Source organism: Acanthopagrus latus, chromosome 13, assembly GCF_904848185.1.
Source record: "Acanthopagrus latus isolate v.2019 chromosome 13, fAcaLat1.1, whole genome shotgun sequence".
NCBI classification, from domain to species: Eukaryota; Metazoa; Chordata; class Actinopteri; order Spariformes; family Sparidae; genus Acanthopagrus; species Acanthopagrus latus.
In genome coordinates this window covers 8935629-8954156 of record NC_051051.1, presented here as the reverse complement: position 1 = coordinate 8954156, position 18528 = coordinate 8935629, and the positions used below count along the sequence as shown (strand labels likewise).

At 41.9% G+C, this 18528-nt stretch overlaps 1 protein-coding gene across 1 annotated transcript in view; it reads left to right on the top strand.

Moving 5' to 3' along the window:
• LOC119030801 (ryanodine receptor 1-like) overlaps window positions 1-18528 on the top strand; it is a 49623-nt gene that overhangs the window by 921 nt on the left and 30174 nt on the right. The window contains exons 3-52 of the mRNA XM_037118670.1: window positions 585-657; window positions 4804-4923; window positions 5021-5119; window positions 5263-5283; window positions 5466-5540; window positions 5637-5715; window positions 5788-5900; window positions 5987-6086; window positions 6172-6268; window positions 6545-6619; window positions 6699-6855; window positions 6946-7110; window positions 7201-7322; window positions 7428-7614; window positions 7740-7875; window positions 8009-8104; window positions 8422-8540; window positions 8710-8843; window positions 8959-9200; window positions 9353-9545; window positions 9682-9898; window positions 9973-10077; window positions 10181-10284; window positions 10366-10449; window positions 10566-10725; window positions 10832-10979; window positions 11112-11317; window positions 11406-11580; window positions 11695-11903; window positions 12015-12373; window positions 12466-12595; window positions 12781-12941; window positions 13063-13225; window positions 13318-13404; window positions 13499-13725; window positions 13823-14261; window positions 14337-14915; window positions 15017-15217; window positions 15345-15456; window positions 15570-15713; window positions 15929-16202; window positions 16295-16409; window positions 16540-16672; window positions 16765-16859; window positions 16938-17073; window positions 17184-17370; window positions 17482-17593; window positions 17705-17825; window positions 18002-18171; window positions 18271-18491. Of these exons, the coding sequence (XP_036974565.1) occupies window positions 610-657; window positions 4804-4923; window positions 5021-5119; window positions 5263-5283; window positions 5466-5540; window positions 5637-5715; window positions 5788-5900; window positions 5987-6086; window positions 6172-6268; window positions 6545-6619; window positions 6699-6855; window positions 6946-7110; window positions 7201-7322; window positions 7428-7614; window positions 7740-7875; window positions 8009-8104; window positions 8422-8540; window positions 8710-8843; window positions 8959-9200; window positions 9353-9545; window positions 9682-9898; window positions 9973-10077; window positions 10181-10284; window positions 10366-10449; window positions 10566-10725; window positions 10832-10979; window positions 11112-11317; window positions 11406-11580; window positions 11695-11903; window positions 12015-12373; window positions 12466-12595; window positions 12781-12941; window positions 13063-13225; window positions 13318-13404; window positions 13499-13725; window positions 13823-14261; window positions 14337-14915; window positions 15017-15217; window positions 15345-15456; window positions 15570-15713; window positions 15929-16202; window positions 16295-16409; window positions 16540-16672; window positions 16765-16859; window positions 16938-17073; window positions 17184-17370; window positions 17482-17593; window positions 17705-17825; window positions 18002-18171; window positions 18271-18491 (7952 nt within the window). The 5' untranslated portion in view covers window positions 585-609. The remainder of the gene's footprint in view (window positions 1-584; window positions 658-4803; window positions 4924-5020; window positions 5120-5262; window positions 5284-5465; window positions 5541-5636; window positions 5716-5787; window positions 5901-5986; window positions 6087-6171; window positions 6269-6544; window positions 6620-6698; window positions 6856-6945; window positions 7111-7200; window positions 7323-7427; window positions 7615-7739; window positions 7876-8008; window positions 8105-8421; window positions 8541-8709; window positions 8844-8958; window positions 9201-9352; window positions 9546-9681; window positions 9899-9972; window positions 10078-10180; window positions 10285-10365; window positions 10450-10565; window positions 10726-10831; window positions 10980-11111; window positions 11318-11405; window positions 11581-11694; window positions 11904-12014; window positions 12374-12465; window positions 12596-12780; window positions 12942-13062; window positions 13226-13317; window positions 13405-13498; window positions 13726-13822; window positions 14262-14336; window positions 14916-15016; window positions 15218-15344; window positions 15457-15569; window positions 15714-15928; window positions 16203-16294; window positions 16410-16539; window positions 16673-16764; window positions 16860-16937; window positions 17074-17183; window positions 17371-17481; window positions 17594-17704; window positions 17826-18001; window positions 18172-18270; window positions 18492-18528) is intronic.

Genomic DNA, 18528 nt, shown 5'->3' with positions numbered 1-18528 from the left:
GCAGTATAGTAATAGATAATGGAAGTACTCATGTAAAGTAACTCAAGATTGTGCTTGAGTGCAGTACTGCCATCACTAGTCTTACAGTACAGAAAAGAAGTCTCCAAATGATACATCCATAATTAATAGATATAATTATGAATACAGACACTAACACACAACCTAACATTACTTTATATCCCAGTTGTCCTCAGGCCCCTGTAAACAGCTCACTTTCATTAAACAAACACAAAGAATGCGAGTAACAGAACATAATTTTTGGTATTATGAGTGTTCCCCCTTAATGTTAAAGTAATTTAATGAATTTTTAATGTAACACCATTGTGCCAAACAAGATACTAGAGCCTTGGAACATTTGAATTGCTTGGTCAGCATTGTCAGCTGGCTCCACCTCTTTATGATGTTGTAATGAGCAGGAATGAACAGTCAATCCCTCTGCCTCACAGCACAGCCAGAGAGAGGCACAGGACACACAGTGCCCTTCAGAAGCCTTCAGCAACTTTGTCTTGCCTAATGTAGTAGGCATCTAGGCGCCAGGAGGAGTTACAGAACTGTGAAAAAAACCTTTTCCCATTTCTCTCAAGGTTTGGCATTTAATGTCTTGGGAAGATGGCAGAAGGTGCAGATGGAGAGGAAGAGATTCAGTTCCTGCGCACAGTAAGTGATGCTGTCTGCTTCTTCTCATGTAGTTTGCAACTATACCTGAGCTCATTCAGTCAACAGTGTAAAAGAATTAGCTTTTTATATAGTGAATTGTCGCTTTATGATATATACAAACATTTGGTGTGTTGGGTTACTTTCTTTACATAGACTGAGCACAGATTGACAAGGACAGGTGGCTGGTTTTGTCGCCATTGTTATCTATTTATATCCCATGGGTAATGGATGTGTTACTGTTTTGTCAGAGAGAAGAAAACTTCAGTTAACACATACAACAGATTATGACAAAGGAATTACATTCACTAACATAAGTATTACAACATTTTGACCATATTTACTTTGATGGACACTATTTAGTTTGAATGCCAATGGACAATTTAACATGTCTTGAAATGATTAATCACATTTTCTGTAGGAGTTAGACAGACCCATTTCATGATATGCTGAAACTAAATATTCATTAATTGTGAAAGGTATTGTTAACTATTGGACTCAATTGTGTCATGCTTGCAGGTTTAATGGGAGTATTGCAAAAGCAAAATAATGCTGATATGGTTGGTAAACTTAAGCAACGATCCCTTTTGATTCACCTGTTTGTTGCTTGATTTCAGAGTAAGTCCTTTATCTCATGAAGATTAGTCACCCATCTCCAGCTCCAGAATTACTCTGACAGGTTGCAGTGTCCCAAACTTTTGTTTGATTGGTGATTATTCAAGGACTTATTTGCTCAAGTACATCAAATGTGATATTAGCATTTCAGATGAATCCACAGGGTGTCCTCTCGTTCTCAGATCTTTTTTTTCTACTACAATTTGTGATTTAGACTACATGTATTTTCAATGTCAGTTTCTTGCAAAAGGAATTCAGTTAAAGTTTTACTTTGATTTTTTTAAATGTTTTACTAAACTGATTTTTGTTATGTTATAATGTTTTAGTGAAGCATTTAGTTCAAACGGTTTATTTTTGATGTTTACTCACAGCTAAGCTATCAGATTTCCCCAGAGCCCCAAGCCTGCAGAAGGGCATTGTGGCCTTGCAAGCAGTCTACTGTGTGTAACACTTTCTATTTGGATAGACAGTGCTGATACCCAGCTATTGTAGATGTTCTACATAGTGTCACTTGAGTTTCTCTAGATGATGGTAACCTTAGTCCTGATGTTAGCATCACGCAGATGCTTATTATCTACAGGCTACATTCTAAGTATCACTTGAAGCTCAGTTCCTGGTAATCACTTTATTGTGTGTTGTACATCCTGAAGTGTGATGGCACTTCGATTTAATCTGGCAGCTACATACTTATGAAACATTTTTGGTTATCTCTGTGTAATGGTTTAAAACAGCACTAAAGTGAAATATGTTAACAATGTGTCATAAAGTTATTGTCAGTGTGTTGCTGTTCACCCTGAACTCAGCTGCGTTCTATATTTACTGTGTGAGGATTAACAGGTTCATAGCTTGCCCCATTTCAGCACCTGCTTACTTCAGTCCATGTGGACACTCTACTACTAGAGTATTGCTAACAGTGTTGATTATCAGATGCTGGTTTCAAAACATTTTGTCAGAGTTCTTTATACTAGCTCTTACATGGCGAACCTTACAAAAACTGCTGGAAGTTGGATAAACACCCAGCTGTTAGTCTCATGTCGTCATGATCGGGCCTGTCTTTCAGTGAGACTGTCTGTCAGTCAGTTGGTGTGTCTGCCTATAGACACATTCTTCTCTACATAGTAACTCAGGAACAGCAGGTGACAGAAACTCAGTACTTACTTATGTTGTATGCTATGGTAGGAATGTCAATTTGTTCAAGGGTCTTCTTGAAGCCTGAACTTTTTCCCTTAAGGAGACAATTAATCGTAAACCGTGGGTCAACAGCAAACACCTATTGTATTGTAAGATGCAAAATGGTACTGGGAACCTAAGTTCCCTTAATTCAATGTTTTTTCAATTCTCGTCCTGCATGTTTTAGATGTTTGCCTGCCCCAACACATCTGGTTCAAATAGATTGGTCATTATCAAGCTCAAGCAGAGCTTAATGGCGAGTGAATTGGTGAGTTGGATCAGGTAAACATCTAAAGCATGCAGTGCAGGGGGCAGGACTGAAAAATGCCATCACCCTGCCCACTTGCTCATATTAACAACTAAACATCTAGTAGACCTTTGGGTAGTCTTGCTCTGTAGCAACAGTGGCAGAACTGCTCCACTGTATTGTAGCTTTAACTTAAACATAGAGTGCACAAAGTCTGGCCCTTTTTGTCTGGATTTTCTATGTTTCCCTCATCACTGCACGTTTCAAATCTAAATTGGACACACTTGGATGTAAATTTAAATGTGTTAACAACGTGTTTCTGCCAGTGCATGAGAGTGTTCACACTGCAGAATTTTAATTTTATCTTTACCTGTTTACGCATAATTTATTACATTAGTTTTATCATCAAAAGCAGCTGACATCCAGCCTCAAAAGTGTATATCTTCAAGGTATCAGTGGTTTATATCGGGCATAATCTTAGTTTCTGGCAGTTGACACACAATGGTCATCTATGTTCACCATCTTTTCTACAACAATCACCTCACAGACTTCACTTGATAGTTGGGTTTTCAGAATACCTGTAACTTAAATCCATCATCAAAACAAATTTGACAGAATTTAAAAACCACTTGAAACTTTCAAAATAATTGCTGATATAAACTTTCTTCCTCAACCGACTGAGTAGAAATGAATACAAATATTGAACACTTAACTGAAATTACATTTGTAACTGGCATGTGCCTTTATTTAAGGATACGAGTGAACCCGAATCTTTGGCAGATAGAAATGCAAACAGCTGAGCGTGATGTTCTGAGCTGAGGAGACTCAAAGTGAATTTGTAAATGTTCCTCTCCTCAGCAAACTGACTAATTGCATTATCGAGTAAATGTAATGTAGGCCATTTTTCTTTTTTTTTTCTTGGCCGTCAAATCCTGAATATCTGTTGCTTTCCCAAATGGGTTGTGTGAACAGCAGGTGCAGCAGCCTGAAATAGAGAGCTGGGTGGGGGAGTGACTGGTGTCATAAAGCCGGGGGGTGGGGGGTGGGGGTGGGGGGGGAGATTAGAGCTGTGCTAGTGACAGACAGAGAACTATATTAACAGACAAACACAAGTGAAGGTTAGGGGAGTTGTTTAAGGAAACAGATCTTTTACAGGTTTCTGTTCTATATGAATCATCCCAAGTTTACATCACTTATGTATGCCACACCAGTGACAGATTTTTTGGACTAAATAAAATCTTATTTATGTAATGAGATAAGGTCAGACATTTAAGCCTTGGTATGTAACCACCTCTAGATTAGTTTATCTTGTAATGCCACCCCTTGCAAATATAGAGGCAGTATGGGTCTTATGGATTTGTCCTATTACACTCATGAGTGGCATGTTTGATATATTTACTAGGGATGGCTTGGCCGGTAGTCTGATCCAATATTCTGCAAATGTCCAATTAGCGGAACCAGTGTTTTTCACGTGTTTGTTCGTGATCAAATGCAATATTCTGAATCTGCAAAGTAACTAAAGATATAAAATGAATGTGATGGAGTAAAAAGTGCAATGTTAGCCTTTAAAATGTTGTGGCATGGACGTATAGAGAAGCTGAAAATAGAAACACCCAAGTAAAGTATGAATACTCCAATATCATACTTAAGAAAAATACTTAAATTGTACTTAGTTAGCTACATTCCATTGCTCGCTACTAAAAAAATTGACTCCCAGATTTTCATTTTTATTGCAAATGTGTGGTTTTTATTGGTCTTCTTGATTGCTAACTCTCTGTATCGGTGTCAGTCCTGTAAAAAACACATTGGTTGATCACAAATACTTACCCATGAAATTTAAGAGGCATAATGTAATCCAAGCTTTGCAGAATTAATTAAAGGGGACTTCCACTGATCAAATTCTGTGTACAGGATTTAGATAGTGTTATAGGACAGCATATGTACAGCAAGTTGTCAACAGCCTTTTTAATCTTTAGAAGAGGCTGCACAAAGTTTAATAGATGTCATTATGTCCAGGTTGGGTGAGGTTATGCTAGCAAATCTTTGTTGCAATTCAGTCCTATTGCGCTGTTCCCGGTAATGCCCTCCTTTACTTTGGGCTTGTTTTGTCTTTGTAGGATGATCAGGTGGTGCTGCAATGTACTGCATCTATTCTAAAGGAACAGATCAAGCTGTGTCTGTCCTGTGAAGGATTTGGCAATCGTCTGTGTTTCCTTGAGACCACCTCAAACGCTCAGGTAGTGAAAGGACATGGTGCTTAATATATTTTGTAGAATTTTTAAAGAACTGCAATTGCTACTGTTCACCTGGTTTTATGATTATGCCGTGTTTCAGAATGTCCCCCCAGACCTCGCTATCTGCTGCTTCATTTTGGAGCAGTCCCTGTCAGTACGGGCATTACAGGAGATGCTGTCCAACACCTCTGTGGATGAGGTATGACACGCATGTTGCCTCTTCTCCAGGGGATATATACAGTAAACAAATGCAGTGTATAATGTCATTCAACAACTGAATCTTTGTGCTGCTTCTTTTCTTTTTGACATGACATGCTCACTTCACACTCTCACGTGCCGTAGGCTGTGGATCTGGACAAATGGGTATGTTTGCGCTGCCTTTATTGTTGTCACTGTCTCAAGACATTTCTGTCCACTGCTTCATGCTGAAAGTTCTTGTCATAACTGCATTGCAGCTGAATATCATAAACTCATCAGTACAACTTTCAAACCTCATTTCATCCATTGTACATTAAACTGCCTCTGCCTCTGCCCCCTTCTCCCAGTCGTCACAAGGTGGGGGTCATCGAACCCTGCTGTATGGACATGCCATCCTCCTGAAACACACTCACTCCAGCATGGTGAGCCCATTTATACTCAAATATGTGGCTCTCTTATTCACTGAAGTGTTTGTCATCTCATGACACTAACTTTTTATACCTCTCTTTGTGCTGCAGTATTTGAGCTGTTTGACTACTTCGCGCTCACTGACAGACAAGTTGGCTTTTGATGTGGGCTTGCAGGAAGACTCCACAGGTGCACCTTGAACTTTGAACACAATATCTCGTATGCTGATTTCTGTATTCTAAAACTATTTATCCACCACAGGAGAGGCCTGCTGGTGGACCATCCATCCAGCCTCTAAACAAAGGTCTGAAGGCGAGAAGGTCAGGGTGGGAGATGACCTCATTCTCGTCAGTGTTTCTTCAGAGCGCTACCTGGTAAAGATGGCTTTATTTAAGTGCACCATAACTGACAATTTTTTGTCATTTAATCTTACTGGTATAACCCCCTGCACTCTTTTCAGCATCTGTCCTATGCCAGTGGTGACTTGATGGTAGATGCATCCTTCATGCAAACACTGTGGACCATGACCCCTGTGATGTCTGGATGCGAGCTCGCTGAAGGTCTGTGATCGTGCTGATGGAAATAAACATCTGTTTTGTTTATAAACCTGTACAGTCTCCAAGAAGTTTGACTATTTTCCTCCAGGTTTTCTGACTGGAGGGTATGTGATCAGGCTGTTCCATGGTCACATGGATGAGTGTTTGGCAATCCCAGCAGCTGACCCAGGGGACGACCAGCGCAGGTGACCAATTTACCAGTAGATTACTGTACCAACAAATTTTGGTTGTTTATTTTTACACTTGTCACTTGCAGCCATTTCCCAAAGCATACAACATGTTTTTTCTGTATGTTTCCTGCATCATAAAACGTGCCTTTGGTGCAGTGTGTCTTGCGGTCATAAGGTCAAATGTGTAATGACATAAATTAAACCATTGGCTGGCTAGAAGATGGCAATTTGTGAACCTTAAATTCTCTGACACATGTCACATCATTCACTTGCATGTTGTTGTTTTTTCAGAGTTGCTCATTATGAAGGAGGGGCAGTATGCAGTCATGCTCGATCTTTATGGAGACTTGAGCCACTACGTATCGGGTGAGATTCTTGATTTACTTGCATTTCATCGTCCGAATTTGCAGTATGCTGATGCTCATTCATTTATCCCTGTCCGTAGTTGGAGTGGAGGTCACATTAAGTGGGGCCAGTCTTTCCGCATACGTCACATAACAACAGGGAGATACCTCTGTCTGGATGAGGAAAAAGGACTTCTGTTGGTGGATGCGGAGAAGGCAAATTCCAAGATGTCAGCCTTCTGCTTCAGAATATCGAAGGTCATTGTTGTGAAAGGCAGCTGTGCCACAACTGTGTTTCAGAGCATATAGAGATTCTTGAAATTCTCAATGTTTTTATTGAAACCACAGGAGAAAATTGAAGTTACTCAGAAGCGAGATGTTGAAGGCATGGGCACGCCTGAGATCAAGTATGGAGAGTCCATGTGCTTCGTACAGCATGTTTCATCAGGCCTCTGGCTTACATACGCTGCTGTGGATGCCAAATCTGCCCGTCTGGGTCCTCTAAAGAGAAAGGTATAGCAGAATTACACTTCTTGATGCAAATATAAACTACCTACTAAATGCTGGAGATGTGTTATAAGAGCACCTGTGTTAAATTTTCAGGCCATCCTCCATAAAGAAGGTCACATGGATGATGCACTCACAGTGGCTCGATCTCAGACCGAAGAGTCTCAAGCTGCTAGAATGATTTACAGCACAACAGGCCTCTTCAACCAGTTCATCAAGTAGCACAACTACAGTGTTTTTTCATACACATCTTTGTTGATACCCATGATTCTTTAGATCCAGCCTGTTATGGTTTTGTCATCATTTTGTTTTCGTGTCTCCAGAGGACTCGATGCTCTGAGTGGGAAAAACAAATCTGCCAACCCCCCATCTCTGCCCATGGACTCAGTGGTTCTCTCCCTGCAGGACCTAATTTTCTACTTCCGACCCCCAGAGGAGGAGCTGGAGCACGAGGATAAACAGTTCAAGCTTCGCTCCCTCAAGAACAGACAGAACCTCTTTCAGGAAGAAGTCAGTCTACTGATCATTAAAACTGATAACAGATGCATGTTTGGTTGTAAATATATTTTGGCTGATTTATTTCCAGTAGATATTAGTATCTCAGTTCTCTGTAAGATTTTTGTTGTTTTTATCAGGGAATGATTACTCATGTCCTGGACTGTGTCGATCGGCTCAATGTCTACAACACAGCAGCCCACTTCTCAGAGTATGCTGGGGAAGAAGCCGCAGAATCATGGAAGGAGATAGTCAATTTACTGTATGAATTGCTGGGTATGACTGTTTGGTGATTTGTTCTACACATTTATGGCAGTTTAAGATTAACATTTATGTTCCTGATACCAAGTCCCCTTGTTTGTGACTGTGATGCATTAACACTCTTTTCTGCTGCCCCTCCTTTGTGAAGCTTCTTTGATCAGAGGTAATCGTGCCAACTGTGCCCTGTTCTGTGATAACCTTGACTGGCTGGTCAGTAAGTTGGATCGTTTGGAGGCATCTTCAGGTAACTAAGACAGGAGGTTTTGCTTCCTGTTTGTTTTTGTTTTTTTGCTTTTTTCTCCAAAAGGCAAAATATGTTAGATTGATAACACTGATGGACTTTGAATGATGATCTCTTGTATAAATCATCAGTTTAATATTTTGCCATTTGAAACTGACTTAGATTTTTCACACAGCATAGAATAGAATATACATGCATAAGAGTATTATGATGCAATTGAAAATAATATTCCTGCAACATTATTTAGTGTATTATTATGCCCTATAAATATATACAGCCAATGTAAATATGTTTTTATACTGTCACATTTTCTACGACAGGAATCTTGGAGGTGTTGTATTGTGTTTTGATTGAGAGTCCAGAGGTGCTGAATATCATTCAGGAGAATCACATCAAATCAATCATCTCTCTGCTGGATAAACATGGACGTAATCATAAGGTCAAGAACATTTAAGATGCTGAGCATGTTGGAAAAACCTGAAAAGTCTGCTGATTGTAGCTCATATGTTCTTTAATATGTAAAATATACGTACTGATATATCAGATCTGACGCTACATGGCAGCACCAGACCAACCTTCATGGCGTTCCTGTTAAACTTTTGTTTCAGGTCTTGGATGTGCTCTGCTCTCTGTGTGTGTGTAATGGGGTGGCTGTAAGGTCAAATCAGAATCTCATCACTGAGAATCTGTTACCAGGTCGTGACCTTCTACTTCAAACCAACATTATCAATTATGTAACCAGGTAGGTCAATTTGTATGAGCTTCAGCATAGGCTGAAAATGATGTGCTCTCTGTGCAGAAGCCCAATTATCCAAAGACCTGCTCTGAGTCAGGTATTTGTTTTGTAATCCTCCCAGCATGAGACCCAACATTTTCCTTGGAACTTGTGAAGGGTCCACTCAGTATAAGAAGTGGTATTTTGAAGTGATGGTGGACCAGGTGGAGCCATTCCTTACAGCTCAGCCATATCACCTACGTGTGGGTTGGGCTCTGACGGAGGGCTACAGTCCTTACCCAGGTGGAGGAGAAGGCTGGGGGGGTAACGGGGTCGGTGATGACCTCTACTCCTATGGATTTGATGGACTTCATCTCTGGTCAGGTAAAGTAAAAAAAAGACATATGTATATATATATTTTGCATTGTCTTCTACATGCATTTTGCTACATGATGCCTACAAGGTATACAGAAAAACTCTGTAATATACTCTTGTATATAGACAAACACAAGTTAATTTGCTCTATGTGTCCACAGGACGTGTTCCACGTCATGTTGCATCACCTAATCAGCACGTGCTGGCAGCAGAGGACGTGGTCAGCTGCTGTTTGGATCTGAGCGTGCCCAGCATTTCCTTCCGTATCAATGGGCATCCTGTTCAGGGCATGTTTGAGAACTTCAACCTGGACGGCCTGTTCTTCCCTGTTGTCAGTTTCTCTGCAGGCATCACGTAAGACACTTATTGACACTTATTTTTTATATATATATATATATATATATATATATAGTTTTGTTTTGTTTTGTTAATAAGTAAAGTACAGTTATGACATATGAGGCTAATGTCAGGTTTCCACTCCAACGGAAAGGTTGCGATTTCTCCTTGGCGGGCGTCATGGAGATTTCAAGTTCCTCCCACCGCCAGGCTATGCTCCATGCTATGAAGCTGTGCTACCCAGGGACCGTTTGCGGATTGAGCCAATCAAGGAGTATAAGCATGATTTTGATGGCATCCGCAACCTTTTGGGTCCAACTCAGTCCCTCTCACATACAGCCTTCACTCCCTGCCCTGTGGACACTATACAGGTACTGTTTCTTATTCCTATCTCTTTTTTTTCATCTTTGTGTCTTACACTGCACTGAATTTGTTATGCTTTCAGATTGTTCTTCCTCCTCATTTGGAGCGTATTCGAGAGAAGCTTGCAGAAAATAGCCATGAGTTGTGGGCTGTTACTCGCATTGAACAGGGTTGGACCTTTGGACCAGTGAGTGTTTTCAGCATAAGTCATCCTTCACACAGAAATTATTGTCATGTACAAAAACAATTTTCTAAAAAAAAAGCTTTGCTTGTTTTAAATCATTTTCAAGTTCCGTGATGACAACAAGAAGCTGCACCCGTGCCTGGTAGATTTCCAGAGTCTGCCTGAACCAGAGAAGAACTACAATTTAGCAATGTCAGGAGAGACACTCAAGTAAGTCAGTTCCTTTTCTTAAACATCACTGTCTTTTTCCTCTCTTCATATTTTTAATGCCTCATGTGGTTTACTTCAAAGGACTCTGCTGGCACTGGGGTGTCATGTGGGAATGGGAGATGAGAAAGCAGAGGAGAATCTGAAAAGGACCAAGCTCCCTAAAACGTGAGTCGCAATGCATTTCATCTGTGAAATACTGTATTTCTTATATCACATACACTGCGGATGGCCTTATAAAGACTATCCAGGACCCATACTGATCTCAAAGCATTGTTTTTTAGTTACATGCAGACTAGTGGATATAAGCCAGCCCCTCTGGACCTCAACCATGTCAAACTGACTCCGAATCAGAACACTCTGGTGGAGAGACTGGCAGAAAACGGACACAATGTGTGGGCAAGAGATCGTGTTCGCCAGGGCTGGACATACAGTATTGTGCAGGTAACACCATCTGTTTTATGGAGAGGTCCCTATGATGATAATGTATATGTGTAGATACTTAATGGGTATCAAAGTGTATTGTAATTTCTATTAATTTCTTGTATAGGATATAATGAACAAGCGCAATCCCCGTCTGGTTCCTTACAACCTACTGGATGAAAAGACTAAGAAGACAAACAGAGACACTGTCTGTGCAGCTGTTCGCACTCTAATCGGTTATGGTTACAACATAGAACCACCTGACCAGGAGAGCAGTAAGTTTGCGCAACTATCTACAGGCAGGATGGCAGGAATATATATTTTTTAGAGTCCCTCAAGATTAAAGCTACAGACGTTTAATGGAATCTACAAGCTTTTCTATAATTACTGTGTTTCTGTTCATGTAGGCGGGGATGGACCAGGGAGCTCCCGTGGAGATAAGATCAGAGTATTCAGAGCAGAGAAATCTTATGCTGTCACACAGGGGAAATGGTACTTTGAGTTTGAGGCTGTGACAGTCGGGGAGATGAGAGTGGGCTGGGCCAGGCCTAGTGTTCGTGCTGACACTGAACTTGGTGCAGATGAGTTGGCATATGTCTTCAACGGCTTCAAGGTGGATGCAAGACTTAGTTTACATGCTTTTGAAGGATTTCAAAGCCTCTGTAATACCAAACACTAACATTTACAGCTTTCCTTTTCAGGCTCAACGTTGGCATGTGGGAAATGAGCCGTTTGGTCGTCAGTGGCAGTCTGGTGATGTGGTTGGTTGTATGATTGACCTCACAGAGATGAACATCATGTTTACTCTCAATGGAGAAATGCTGATCAGTGACTCAGGCTCGGAGATGGCCTTTAAGGATATCGAGATAGGAGAGGGTAAGTGTAGCAACAACTGATATCAAGAGAGGTTCCCAGGTTAAGACACTGGAGATCATTACATTTGGGGTTTTTTTTCTGATGCATGCTCATGCTTGTGTCAACCATCCCTAGGCTTCATACCTGTATGCAGTTTGGGCCTGTCACAGGTCGGCAGGATCAACTTGGGTCAGAACGTCAGCAGTCTTCGTTACTTTACCATCTGTGGCCTGCAGGAGGGATTTGAACCCTTTGCTATCAACATGAAAAGAGACATTACCATGTGGTTCAGCAAGAGCCTTCCCCAGTTCATCAATGTGGCTACTGAGCATCCACACGTAGAGGTATTGTACATCATTTGCCGCAGTGTTTGAATTTAATATTTCTTTCTCACCACTATGAGTTGGGTTAGTAGTTTCAGACCACCACCTTCCCCACTTTCATTTATGCTTTAGGTGTCTCGGGTTGATGGGACGGTGGAAACGGCTCCATGTCTCAAAGTGACCCACAAGACATTCGGCTCTCAAAACGCCAACACAGATCTGCTGTTCTTCAGACTCAGCATGCCAATTGAGTTTCATGAGAGCTTCAAAGTCCCAGCAGGGACCACCCTTCTCACTCGTGCTCTGACCATCCCTGAGGATGAGGTGGTAGAGGTGGACCCAGACTCTGACTTTGAAATACTCAAAAAGTCAGCGACTCGCAAGGAGCAGGAGGAGGACAAGAAAGAACCCTCTGTGCCTAAAGAGACCCCTGCCAGCAAGAATGGAGAGAATGAGAAGGATGCCTCAACTGAGAAAAGCAAGAAGAAAGGGTTTGTGTAGATTTATGGAAAGTGCAGCTTTCAGGTTGTATGGATTAAGAAGGCTACAAATGGAATAACATGCTGCTGTATTTTTTTTACAGATTTCTTTTCAAGGCTAAGAAGGCTGCATTGATAACTCCACCCCCTGTTGTTCCCACCATGCCCCGCTTAATGGAGGATGTGGTGCCAGATGACAGGGATGACGTCGACATCATCCTCAACACCACTACAGTATGACTTATATTTTTATATTCACAACCATACGATGGTTCCACTTTGCTCATTTGAGCTTTCTTTCTTTAGATTAGATAAACGAACATACAATATTTGATTACATTATTTTTCAAGTTAAATTAATCATATTCAGCTTTACCTGCACTAATGTTTATTTCCCATCCCTCTTCTTCCTTTATCAGTATTACTATTCAGTGCGAGTGTTTGCGGGGCAGGAGCCTGGTGGTGTGTGGGTGGGCTGGATCACACCTGACTATCATCAGTATGACCTTCATTTTGACATGAACAAAGTGCGAAATGTAACAGTCACTGTTGGTGATGACAAAGGCAACATTCATGACAGGTGTGTTATCTTTACAAATCAAGACTCAGTAGTCTTAACAATGCCAAAGTCTTCAGTACTGAAAATAATGTTCAAATTGAAAAATGTATCAAATCATGACACTTTTGTTTGTCTTGTTCAGTATAAAACGCAGTAACTGTTACATGGTTTGTGGAGGGGAGTTCAGCAGCTCCCAGCAGACCCGAGTCAGTCAAGAGGATTTTGTGATCGGCTGTCTTGTTGATTTGGACACTGGACTCATGACCTTCACTGCTAATGGAAAAGAGATCAACACGTTTTATCAGGTCAAATAAGCTTCAGTCTGGTATTCATAAAGTTCCTTACACAGTCTTATTCTCATAATTTAGTGCAACATCTATAACTTCCCTTTTTGCAGGTGGAGCCCAACACAAAACTGTTTCCAGCTGTCTTTGTCCTTCCTTCAAGTCAGAATATGATTCAGTTCGAGCTTGGCAAGCTCAGGGTCAGTCACAAAAAATCTCAGTCAGCACCAATCTTCAAAACCGAGACTCACAGTGCCAAATTTCCAACTCTGTTGTGTAACTGTCTTCCTTTAGAACATAATGCCAATCTCAGCTGCCATGTTCCGAAGCGAACGCAAGAACCCTGTCCCCCAGTGCCCTCCGAGACTGGATGTCCAGATGTTAACACCAGTGATCTGGAGCCGAATGCCAAACAACTTCCTGGCTCCAGAGACAGGACGTGTTAGTGAGAGATTGGGCTGGGTGGTACAGTGTCAGGAGCCACTCAACATGATGGCCCTCCACATCCCGGAGGAGAACAGGTCAGAGCTGCATCACTGCATTTATCTGACACAGGAGTTTTAAATTGTTGCCGTGTTTTGTTTTTTTAGTAAATGCAAACCCCTTTGCATTATCTAGGTGTATTGACATCCTGGAGCTCTCTGAACGTATGGACTTGCTGAAGTTTCACTATCATACTCTGAAACTGTACGGCTCAGTTTGTGCTCTGGGAAACAACCGAGTGGCTCATGCTCTATGCAGCCACGTGGATGAATCCCAGCTGTTTTATGCCATAGAGAATACCTACTTACCTGGACCAATGAGGAGTGGCTTCTACGACCTGCTCATCAGCATGCACCTGGAGTCTGCCAAGAGGAATCGTCTGGGAACCAACAAGGAGTTCATTGTTCCAATGACAGACCAAACACGCAGTATCAGTCTGTACACTGAAAGATCTCATGCTTTACCTGGAGTTGGCCTCACAACATGCCTGCGTCCCAAACTCCATTTCTCCCCCGTTGGGTTTGTTGGAACGGATCAAGACATCTACACACTGAGTCCACTTATTCCCTTACAGGTGAGGTTGAACAGGTTTGGCCATTTAAGGGAGCTCTTGAGCCACTAATAATCTTAAATTTGCTTTAATTAACAGGTGCTGAAGACCAAGGCCCTGAACATGCTGACAGAGGCTGTGCAAGATGGAGGTCAAGCCATGAGAGACCCTGTGGGAGGCAGTGTTGAGTTTCACTTTGTTCCGATCCTGAAGCTTATCAGTACCCTCCTCATCATGGGCGTGTTTGATGACGAAGATGTCACACACATTCTGAAGATGCTCGAGCCTGTAGTCTTCAGTGGAAAAAAAGCAGAGGAACTCAGTGAGGAGAACACCAACTCAAATGAAGAGAAGGAACAAAAAGTACAGACAAAAGCAGGAACCGTGAAGGAGGAAGAACAGGAAGCTACAGAGGAAGAGGAAGAGGAATATGAATATGAGGATGATGGCTTGGGTGAAGAGGAAGAAGAAGAAATGGAGGAAGAGGAAGAATTAGAGAATGCAGAAGCCATCATACCACATGAAGAAATTATGGATCAGACAGAGCCAGTAAATGGCGAGAAAGGAGCTGAGGAGACAGAGAAGGAGAAATTAACAGAGACAGCTGGTGAGACTAAAGAAGAGCAGCTAGAGCAAGGACTTTTCCAGATGAAGCTACCAGAGTCTGTGAAACTGCAGGTATGACTGGTCCTCCTAGGATATACAGTATAATTAAACACTTCTTTCCAGTGACACTGTTATTGTAATATTAATGATTCACTTTTCCTCTTGTCCTTTAGATGTGTACTCTACTGCAGTATTTCTGTGACTGTGAGCTACGTCACAGAGTCGAGGCCATCACAGCCTTTTCAGACCAGTTTGTCAGCCAGATACAGTCCAACCAGAGGCAGCGCTACAATGAACTTATGCTGGCCTTCACCATGAGTGCAGCCGAGACGGCCCGCAAGACACGCGAGTTTCGCTCCCCACCACAGGAGCAGGTACGGAGTACAAATACCATTTCCTGTCATTAAGTCACAGAGTTTATATTGTAAATTTTTTCAAAATTAGATTAGCCATTTTGCCTTCCAAAAATGTAATGAAATGAGCATACTTGCTGTTGTGTAGGTCAACATGCTCATGAACTTTAAGAACTGCGCAGAGGATGAGGAGTGTGCCGTTCCTGATGAAGTCCGCGACGCTATGCTGGTTTTTCATAATGCTCTGCTTGCACACTGCGGTAAGTCTTCATTCAGAGTATCAAGTCTACTGAAGCAAACATTTTGAATTGACACTGAGGATGGCAGCTTTGAATAAAAGTTACGGTATCTTAATTAAACACTTCACTCTCAGGTGTTCATATTGAAGAAGAGGAACAAGAGGAAGAAGTGGATAATTCTGTCCGTGGGCGACTGCGCCGTTTGTTGGAAAAGGTGAAAACTTTCCGTGAGAAGAAGGTAGAGGTGGAGCCTGAGCCTCAGGAAGACAAAAAACCAAGTGAGCCTCTCCAACTCCAATAAAACGTCTTTTATTTTCAAGAAAGTGAATTATAAATAGAGGATTTATTTGGTCATGTGTTTTATTCTTGGACACTTAGCAAGTAAATTTAGTTTTTGGCACCGCATATGGAAAATCTCCTGTTATCACTTAAGCATGATACAAAGTACATTTTTACATTTGTGTAACTCTTTTTACTTTGTACTGCTTACCAGGCACACTTCAGGAGCTGATTTCACACACTATGATCCACTGGGCCCAGGAATCATTTATCCAGAACCCCGAACTTGTTCGTATGATGTTCAGCCTTCTTCACAGGCAGTACGATGGGCTGGGTGAGCTCATGCGTGCCCTTCCCAAGGCCTACACCATCAACCAAGTGTCAATTCATGACACTATGGACCTTCTGGAGTGTTTGGGTCAGATCCGCTCACTGCTTATTGTTCAGATGGGTCCAGAAGAGGAGAGGCTTATGATTCAAAGCATTGGGTAAGATTTGCAGTATTCTGAAGTTCTTGGCTACAAGTAGTTACATGAGGATGAAATTAAACTTTAACAATATTTTTTTTGTCTTTCTTTAGGAACATCATGAGTAATAAAGTTTTCTATCAGCACCCCAACTTGATGCGAGCTCTGGGCATGCATGAAACTGTCATGGAGGTCATGGTTAATGTACTTGGCGGTGGGGACTCAAAGGTATATTTTTCCTTCTAGTCAACTGCAAGGTAGACCTTGCTTTATATTACCACCAGGTAATAGACGCATTTGACTGGCACTAGATTAGTATTGAGACAGACATTATATGTAACTTGCTTTCTTCCAACAGGAGATCAGATTCCCTCGAGTGGTGACAAACTGCTGCCGTTTTCTCTGCTATTTCTGTCGCATTAGTCGTCAGAATCAGCGCTCTATGTTTGACCACCTCAGCTACCTTCTCCAGAACAGTGGCATCGGCCTTGGTGATTGTCTTTTATCAAGTTCCAGCACAATTTTCATGATTTATTCACATGTGAAATGTGATGAAACTGGACATTCTATTGTTATTCTCTAGGAATGCGGGGCTCTACACCTTTGGACGTGGCTGCGGCCTCTTGTATTGACAACAATGAGCTGGCATTGGCCCTTCAAGAGCAGGACCTAGAAATGGTAAAATTCAATGAATGTACACAAAAATGCCTTTTTTTCTAAATTCGTTATCACTTAAGTAAACTGATATCTTTCCAGGTGGTGAAATATTTAGCTGGATGTGGACTTCAGAGCTGTCCAATGCTGCTGTCTAAAGGCTACCCTGACATCGGCTGGAATCCTTGTGGCGGCGAGAAATACCTTGACTTTCTTCGCTTTGCCGTATTTGTAAATGGTCTGATTTTTAATTTGCTACTTAAAGCAATATTTAATTACATTACCCTTTTTGTTAAAGTTTTCTCCATTGTTAATAACAGTTAATACGGTTCTCCTTCCCTCCTGTAGGAGAGAGTGTGGAAGAGAATGCCAACGTGGTGGTGCGTCTCCTCATTCGCAGACCTGAGTGCTTTGGTCCAGCCCTGAGAGGGGAGGGTGGTAATGGTCTGCTGGCTGCAATAGAGGAGGCCATCAAAATATCAGAGGACCCTGCGAGGGATGGTCCTAGTGTCAAGAAAGACAGACGCTTTCCCATGTAAGAGCTTTCAGCTTTGGTTCGAAGGCCTTTTGATGATATTTAATGAGGCACCAGAGAATGCTTTATAAGTGTTGCTGTAGCAAAAAGCCACTTTTGTTTTGCTGGTAGGTTTGGAGGAGAGGAGCAGCATGAGGAGAACAGGGTGCACCTAGGAAATGCCATCATGTCTTTCTACTCTGCCCTCATTGACTTGCTGGGACGCTGCGCTCCAGAGATGCACGTAAGCTGTTTAGTAGCTACCTTACTGGACTTCAGATAAAGAAAGAAAGATACAGGTATAGCAAGTATAGTTGAAAATGTCCTCATAAAAAATGAGCTTTTGTCTGTACAGTTGATTCAGGCTGGTAAAGGTGAGGCTCTGAGGATCAGGGCCATCCTGAGGTCTCTGGTCCCTCTTGAGGATCTGGTGGGAGTCATCAGCCTTCCTGTTCAGATTCCTTCATTTGGAAAAGGTGAACACACTGAATATATTAAGTTACCTGGCTTTAATGAGTGTTTATTCTTTTAATCAACACAGACTATGTTAGTATCCTAACTCACAGTTATCAAGGTTTAATCAACTCACTCACTAGCTGACTTTTGTTCAGTTTTGCATATTGTTAATGATTTCTCTTGCATGGTTTCTTAGACAACAGCATCATAGAACCAAAGATGTCAGCCAGTTTTGTGCCAGATCACAAGGCTCCCATGGTTCTGTTCCTGGACAGAGTATATGGTATTGACAACCAGGATTTCCTGCTCCATGTGCTGGAGGTGGGCTTTCTGCCTGACATGAGGGCTGCTGCCTCTCTGGACACGGTGAGCCGCTGACGCTATGTATACATATAGTTGTATGGACCTTGGAGAGAGATGCAGAGCAGGATTATGACATTACTGTTGGATTTTTCTGTTCAACAGGTTGCTTTCAGCACCACAGAGATGGCCCTTGCTTTGAACCGTTACCTGTGTTCCGCCGTTTTACCTCTCATTACCAAGTGTGCTCCACTCTTTGCTGGCAGTGACCACCGTGCCATAATGATTGACTCCATGTTGCACACAATCTACCGGCTGTCTCGTGGTCGTGCATTCACAAAGGCCCAAAGAGACATCATTGAAGAGTGCCTCATGGCTTTGTGCAAGTGAGTCTAATCATTGCAAACCTTTGATGTAATTTAA